At 41.4% G+C, this 8,100-nt stretch overlaps 1 protein-coding gene across 1 annotated transcript; it reads right to left on the bottom strand.

Moving 5' to 3' along the window:
• Positions 1–301: 301 nt before the first annotated feature.
• Positions 302–6,869, bottom strand: LOC138616773 (leucine-rich repeat-containing protein 46). Its single transcript, XM_069691299.1, has 7 exons — positions 6,751–6,869; positions 6,129–6,258; positions 4,460–4,553; positions 3,803–3,939; positions 3,368–3,510; positions 1,952–2,149; positions 302–1,815 (listed from the first exon to the last, which is right to left on the bottom strand). The coding sequence occupies exons 1-7, from the start codon at positions 6,759–6,761 to the stop codon at positions 1,698–1,700; spliced, it is 831 nt and encodes a 276-aa protein (XP_069547400.1). The 5' UTR covers positions 6,762–6,869; the 3' UTR covers positions 302–1,697.
• Positions 6,870–8,100: the final 1,231 nt, after the last annotated feature.

Genomic DNA, 8,100 nt, shown 5'->3' with positions numbered 1-8,100 from the left:
GCATATAAAGAAAACCTTCTGGTGTGTATGTTCGGTGCAGTCTGTAGCAGAGAGAGCAGTGTGAATTTGTTGGCTCAGCAAAGTCCTGAGAGATGTCGAGGTGGTAGAGATGAGTCATGGAGCAATCTGATTAGACATCTCTCCCTTTCCTTTCCATCAAAGCCAAAGTTTGTCATAGTCATTCAACATGTATCCGTGCACTGCACCACATTTACTTACATGTGTGTGAAAAAAAATAGCTAAAAGACTTCATTTTCTTTTCTATTTATTATCAAAATACCTGTAAAGGGTATACAAAAAACAAAAAAACTCACTTTAAAAATATCAGTAGTGTATTGGTACTTGATATGAAAAGCAGTTTTCACATTACCACTACAATACTATTGCTGTATTACTGTAGTGCTATTTGTTTCCGTAGCGCACCAATGTTGAGTCACGTAACCACTGTTCCTACGGCAGCAAGTTTACATACAATAATCAAAAGTGTGTATTTCCATCACCTTAATTTGTTAAATTCAACAATATAGTCCTGTTGATTTCAATGGTTGTTCTGGATTACTAATCTAAAGTCGAACTTCCGTCACAGTGGGTGCACAAACTGTTAATGTCTCAGCCAAACTGTATGTTGTGTTAATGTCAAAGCACGACAGTAGCAATATTTCAAGTGCCGTTTGGAAATCTCTCAAGTCGGGGAGTTTTCCACCAAAAGTTTCAGCACATATTTGACAATAAAAGCCCTGTGAAGTAAAAAAAAAAAAAAAAAAGTGTTTCTGTCCACTGAAATGCTTGAGGGCTTTTAAGTTGATACAGGAAGTGGTGAGTTTGTATTAACATTAACTTTAACATGGCAAAAGGAAGCGGATCAAAATGAGGCTTCGTGCTAATAAAATGTAACCAGTTATCAAATGGAGGAGCAGCTGGTATAAATAAAGGTCAGTCACTGTTAGAGGAAATACGGTTCAAGTGAATTAAGGAGAAAAGAGCAACATTAATGCTGTATTATATGAATCAGTGCTACTTGTAGCTGGCATTAGCAGAAGCCATCATGTTAACTTGGTTATTGGCCTAATGCCAAGTAAGTTTTTATCATCGTTTACCTACATCATGGTGAACTTTTAGTTACCTTTTAAGCTGTTCCAAACAAGGAAAGGATGTTTAGCTGCCTTTTTCATCTTTACTAGTTTTGGTATTGATGAGAGAAAAAGGGATTGAATTCACTGCAGTTGCTCAAAGGGAATGTTTACTTCAATGTTATTCAATACATGAGTTGATCGTGAATCAGTCACATCACCATCTCTGTCAAAATGACAACTTTGAATATTCCATTTGTTCTTCCTGGTTCTCTTCGTGTGTTACTCTTTAGAGATGATTGTATCCAATCATATTATCAACCATATTATGCGAATTGCCAACTTTATGTTTCCTCACTTAGTTAAAAAAGAAAAAGAAGTGGCATAGCGTCGATCCGGTGCGCTCCGGCAGCGTGACACCTCTGCTGTATTATCAGTGTGGCCTTTTCAAGTGTTTTTCGGCAAAAGTTGTGACAGTTCATGTAAATGCTGTTACTGAATACCAGAAGAAAACGTTATCCATCTGGCTTTCCTCTGAGGAGATCTCTGAAACCTTCAGCGTACTTTCAAAGTGTGGAGCACTTTTCTAAAGTACTGAGTCTGTACGCATCCATCCATGGAAGAACATCATAAAATGTTGCACATCCTGGTGGTTTCTGGGAAATGTAATCTGATGGGCAGCGAGTCTTCTGGCAGCTTGGGGATTCCATCCAGGACCTCAAGCTTTGGCAAACAAGAGAAAACACTGCACACGGGGAGAGAGAGAAAACGAGAAGATGATGATGATGATGATGATGATGATGATGATGATGAAGATGAAGAAAAAGGATTCCTCTACACATTTATGCATCCCCCAGACATCATCGTCTATGTCTTCTTACCGTGCACGGTAGCCCTGAGTGAAGGTCACCGGGTTGCGGGTGAGGTTAAGGGAGCGCAGCGGGCTGTTCCCGAGAGCTCCCAGTCCCCCCAGGGAGCCGATGGCGTTCTCAGACAGACAAAGTTGTTCCACCGAGGGGAGCTTTGGCAGCTGACGCAGACACACCAGGTGGTTGTGATGCAGGTTTAGCATTCGGCACCTGCCCCCAGGAAACACAAATAAGGCTTTGCTTTTTTTTCCTGGTTGTTGCTACCTGTTGTATTTGGTAAAAGGACCATAAAAGCACCAAAAAAAAAAAAAAAAAAATCAAAACAATATTGTCAAAAGATTCCAGATTGTGTACGAGGGGAGGGGGCGAATGCAATAATGCTTTCCAAACGGGCAAGAAGTGGTGGACAAAATAAGATAAACAAGTTGGCACCAAGCGGCAACCAACAGCGATGTCACCCATTGGTTTGTGAACTGCCAGTATGAGGCCTCGAGTTTGACTTTACAGCCGTCGCCATCTTGCTGGTTCGGCACGGTTTGGAGCCAGAAGTGACCATATTTGGACGAGTTGAGGTGGGAACAACCGGTGGAACTGACGCAATCTGATTGGAAACCCAACGGCACTACGTCACGCCAACAAAATAACGGTAATCCGACCGCACTACAGGCCTGTCAATCAAACAGACACGCTCCTAAAAACACAATTTCTGAGGCCTATTTTCTAATTAATGATGGTATTGTTTTACAGATGGACTGCAAGAAAACTAATAAGAAGGAGGGCCTTTAGCTAATAATACCAAAATAAGCTGTGGGTGGAAGTTGAATGGTAGGCTATTTAGTGTCAGTCCCTAGTGTCACTCGGTGGTACTGCAGCTGAAGGCATGTCCCCGTTGGCCTAATTTTTCAAACACGGAAGCTACGTTCACTTTTCAATGCGGTCTATTGTTGGCACAAAAATGTGCCATCCGAAGGTGAACGGTAGCCGTAGTGTTTCAGCTTCAAGAAAAAGTCTGACCATCCCCACGTTTGTAACAAAAATAGCAGGAACATTAAAACACCAACAGATAAACTGCATGGTCAAAAAAAGAAACAACTCTAACTTTAGCAAGATACTGGCTCAAAACCACAGAACTGTTTCCTTTAATTCGACCTTCAAGTGAAAAGATTTAAAACAGTGTGATGTCAGTTTCAGTCTTGAATGAGACGAGACATTTTTCTCCATTTTAACGGCTGAATGCATTCAATAAAGCTATTATGGACACCAGAATAATGTTGACCAGATTTATAGATTTCTATCTCCGGCTTCTTGAAAGATTTATCAGCATTCTGAATGAAATATTTTCACATCCATCAGTGGTCTCCGTGGAGCTGAGTAAACAGTGTACCGGGTGAGCGAGTTGAGGTGCAGCCTGAGCTGTGTAGTTTGTACCTTGGCAGACGTACAGAACTCAGGTTAGTGAGAGAGTTGTCGATCAGTTGTAGTTTCTCCACGCGGATCAACCGGCGGAGGATCCGGAGGAAATTCTCTCGCTGGAAGGGGTCACCTAAGTCCTGATAGGACAAATTTAACTCCTGAAAAGAGAAGGGTGTTACAATCGTCAGGGTCTTCATCTCTCTTTCTTGCTCTTTTTCTCATACTTGTGCCTTCTTTACTCGTCTCTGCTCTTCTTCTCTGCTGCATATTTTGTAACAACACACGCACACACACACACATGCACGCACACACACACGCACACACACACACACACACACACACACACACACACACACACACACACACACACACACACACACACACACACACACACACACACACACACACACACACACACACACACACACACACACATCCATGTTAACTTACCAGACAGTTTTCCCAATTCTCTTGCAGTCTCTCCTCCCATCTCTGTCCTTCATCTCTCCTCCTCCTCCTCTTCCTCGCCGCTGTCTCCAAACTGATATCAGCCGCCTCTCTTTGACACAGATCCTCTTCTGATGGCCCTTTTTCATTAATATTGTCAAAAACACAAGAAAAGCCTGTAACAATGTTCACCTATTTAATCCAATTTAATCCTGCTGTCAGTGTTAACAATGACAGGTTCAGATGCTTTGTCACAGTATGTTTGTCATCTACTAAATTAAATGAAAATGACATAAAATATAAGCAACACAAGGAAAAAAGGAAACGAGGCAACTTCTTGACTGTCTTCTTTTTTCGGTTCAAATCATTTAAATTTATGCGGGGCTTGTCTCGAAGCTCTCTTTGAAGTTCAGCTTTGACAAAGAAGCATAACAACAACAAAAAAACCTAACTTTCCAGTGTCTACTTTTTTACTGCTTTAAGATCTAATCAGAATTGTTTTGAACCAACTCTCCAACAAAGAAACCACATTGTGGCAGTGACTTCGTTAGTTCAAAACCTGTTCAGAAAACTGTCTTCTCTTTTTATTCTGTTGCAGGAAATGCCAAGTTGAATCTCTGCAAGAGTCACACGGTTTGTTTTCTCATTTTAATCGCACACCTTCTCTAACCCTGGGGCAGGTCAGCTGGTCGCCTGTGACATCACACTGCTCCAGGCGATGCCACGACACAAACCGGAAGCGATTGGATGGAAGCTGAGAAGAAGAGAGTGAACGAAGTGACAACCGGTAAGAAATGTTCCACAAAATAAGAGTGAAATGCATCATTCTGCCAAGTCTCGTCAAATCTAATCATTGCATCTCATGCACGACACATATACACGTGCAGAGGCTTGTTCAGTGTAATTTCTTGTGAAGGCAGAAGAAACCACTAATGAGTTACATCCCCCCCCCCGCCCCCCCCCCGCCCCAAAGTTTAATCAAAGTCCTCTCACTGATTGCAGCTGAAATTCACCACGGTCAAATAAATGTCTCGTTGCCGGGCAAAATAAGACTTGTACATGGTAATGGCTTGTGAGAACAGGAGACACACTAAAGTTTAATCTACCATAGCTCCCCATCAGTCCAACATAAACTCTATTCTCTCAGCGTGCAGATAGCATGTAGCCAAAATCAATGGGTCATTATCAAGACCATTAAACACTATGACAACGCGTGTTCACAATGTTCAGATTCTCCTGATGAAGCACAAGTGTTTTATAATCTGATAATGACACCTAATTTCCTCCCTATTTGATCGCTTATGTCTTTCTTTAATATATTAGTGCATTTTCTTTCCAATACCAACGTCTCCACCAACTACGGTATTACAGGTATCACGCCACACGATAAAATAGCAGCGGGACCTGACACTTTCATGAGATAAAGCAGGCAAGTAAATCTACTTGATTCTTCTAATGACAAAATGTTTTTTATGAGTGTCTCTTTAGTTTTAGCAATTCTAACCTCCAATTGGAGAACATTTTAGAGACACCTTAGCTTATTGATGAAATAGTACAACATGGCGTAAAATGAAATGTAATAATATTCCGTTCACTGCTTTTGTTTAGTCCAATTGGATTCAGTAGTGGAGTCAGTTGTCCTCCTTGCGTGACCTTTTCAACCCTCTAACACTCATCCTGTTCACTCTGAGTGTGTCCGTGTCACTCGACACCCACTTCTGTTCATTGAGACACAGGAATGACCTCACTTTAAGTTGACCACTGCTCCTCACTGACTGGACAGTCAGAGAACGGCCCCGAAACCAAAATGTCACTGTGTGCTTTCACTTTGAAGAATACACAGACCAAATGTTATAGAAATAATGATATTATAAATGGAAAAATAAATGTAACGCCAATGCTGGTTTTAGTTTAACCATGGTTCTGCTCAAACGGAACATCGACCACCAGCAATAAACAATAACCCCACATCACTTGGCATTTTCTACTTCTTTAAACTCACTATTTTGCTGCAGGTAATTAAGCAATGCACTTTGCAGTCACGAGCATATCGGACATTTGTTTTCACTACAAGTGGAAAACTTTGTATGTGACATATAGGGAGGATAAGGGGAGAAGCCATGTTTCATCTGTTTTAATTCAAATTGCTGTGAGGGTAAAAAATGTCATCGGCATAGCTGAGGAGGTTAGAGGCCAGTGTGTGTGTGTGTGTGTGTGTGTGTGTGTGTGTGTGTGTGTGTGTGTGTGTGTGTGTGTGTGTGTGTGTGTGTGTGTGTGTGTGTGTGTGTGTGTGTGTGTGTGTGTGTGTGTGTGTGTGTGTGCAACTCACAGGTGTAGATACTAGTCCAGAATCAGGACTATGTTCCACAGAGAGAGGTGTGCGTGATACCCTGAGGTCAGAGTACTGAGATGAGTGGGATTTGGGAAAACTGCCACTGAGCGTGTTCACACCTGAAGAACTGAGAGCGAGGGGAAAAAGACAGCTGGGGTCATCAGGTGCGTTGTCACGTCGCCGGTCCCTGTTTGAAGGGGAGCTGTGTTTTCGTAACGTAAGCCCTGGTGTGTGCTGAAACCCTGACCACCAGCCGAGTGGTTAGAGTTACAGTGAACTGGGCCTGTCAGTGCAGATTAGGACCCGTTGCTATAGCACCAGTGGACACCTGAGCAGGTGCTATTATCTTATAATAGTGGCTGAATGCAGAGAATAGCTGAACCCCGGTGCCTCTACAATTGATTGTGCATGTACTGCTAAATAGTTACCATTCGAGTAGAATTGAATAAAATGATTAAATATTTAAAACCTTCTTTTTAGCAATTGCATTTTTTTAAATACAAAGTTAGCCTCTTTGGCTCACATTTCTGCTGAGGTACAAAAAGCAACAGAGAAAAAAAATTTGCCACCAGTATAATAGAAATTGGCAGATATCAGAGAATGAGCTACTCTGGCTTACCTTTCTGACATGTCCCAATCTCCTTGTGATGAATTCTCCTGGCCTTCTTTAACACCTTGTGAATGGCTCGGTATAGCCCTGCAACCCTGTAGCTGTTACCCATGGAGCCCGGTGGGTTTGTTATTATTCACAGAGAGAAAGTTGACCGTCCTTCGGGAGTCTGACACCACAGTGCTTTCTCACCATTGTGTGAGTGCTGCGTCTGCCGCCGGAGCTGTAGGACACCAATTGATCACCAAGCTGCATGGTTGCCTGGCAACACTGTTCAGGTGTATTACACAAGAGAGGTAGAAATAAAACTGTTGCGGGTCGCTGCTGCACAGCGCGCTCTCAAAATTAACATTCAACTTTCTAATGAGCTGTGACAGATTCATTACTTCAAACTGAGACTTTCAAAAACGACTTGTCTTGGTGTAAAGAGAGTGCTGCAACGATGTGAACAGGTTTTTGTCTTTATTTATGCAGGCCTATTTTTAAGAGAAAATCTGACCTTTTGACACATTGAAATACAATATGCTTTTTTTTTTTTTTTTAGTCTTGTCACAAAAACACCTCTAGCCTCTCGTGTTTTTAGGTGCCACTTTTCTCTTGTTTCTTCTCTTTATCCTGTTTGAATTTATTGTTTTGTTAGTTGGGTCTGAAAGGAGACTGCAAACAAATTTAACTGAATTTCAGCGAGTAAATGTTTCTTTTATTGGGCACTTAATGTAAGCTACACCAAAACTATACTTAAACCAATGAAAGAATCAATAATATGAAAATACTGAAATCCTTGTTAACATGATACCTCAATATCAAACTACTTCACCAGTTCTGAACTCAAATTATACTTTAGTAAAAATATGGACAAGGTTGCAAAATGTATCAAGGGTGAGAGCGTAAATTATTGTTAATGCATAAGAAATAATGTACAGCTGCTACAAGAAATTCCATGAACTATTCATTAAACTCTTTGGGAGGTTGATAACAGATTACATTTTGTGAGTTTAGCCAACAAGTACCAGTCACAGTGTATTTGTAGTGAACAAAACAATAAGATGAGATATAGTTGAAGAGTTTGAGTTTGTGTATGGCAATTATTTCCCACTTCTAGAAATGTTTTACCAGTAACCATCATTAGGAAAGCTTGCAGCTTCAGGAGCGCTTTCATGTCTTCTCTTGTAGTTTCCTTCTTTCCGTGCAGTATGTTGTCATGGGTAGCAGGAGAGATAAGGACGGTGCCCACAATGGAGACATACGGCACAGCTATCTTTGCAGCTGGTGAAAGTAATTTAGATTATAAATAACTCCCTTCACCCATGGGCTGTCGTTCCTCAACTGTGCCGCTCTCTGTGTTGAAGATACTGAAAC

Source organism: Brachyistius frenatus, unplaced genomic scaffold, assembly GCF_029030835.1.
Source record: "Brachyistius frenatus isolate BFR_SWC_R1_liver_20210118 unplaced genomic scaffold, ASM2903083v1 Contig_1, whole genome shotgun sequence".
Taxonomy (NCBI): domain Eukaryota; kingdom Metazoa; phylum Chordata; class Actinopteri; family Embiotocidae; genus Brachyistius; species Brachyistius frenatus.
This window is presented reverse-complemented; position numbering and strand designations above follow the sequence as displayed.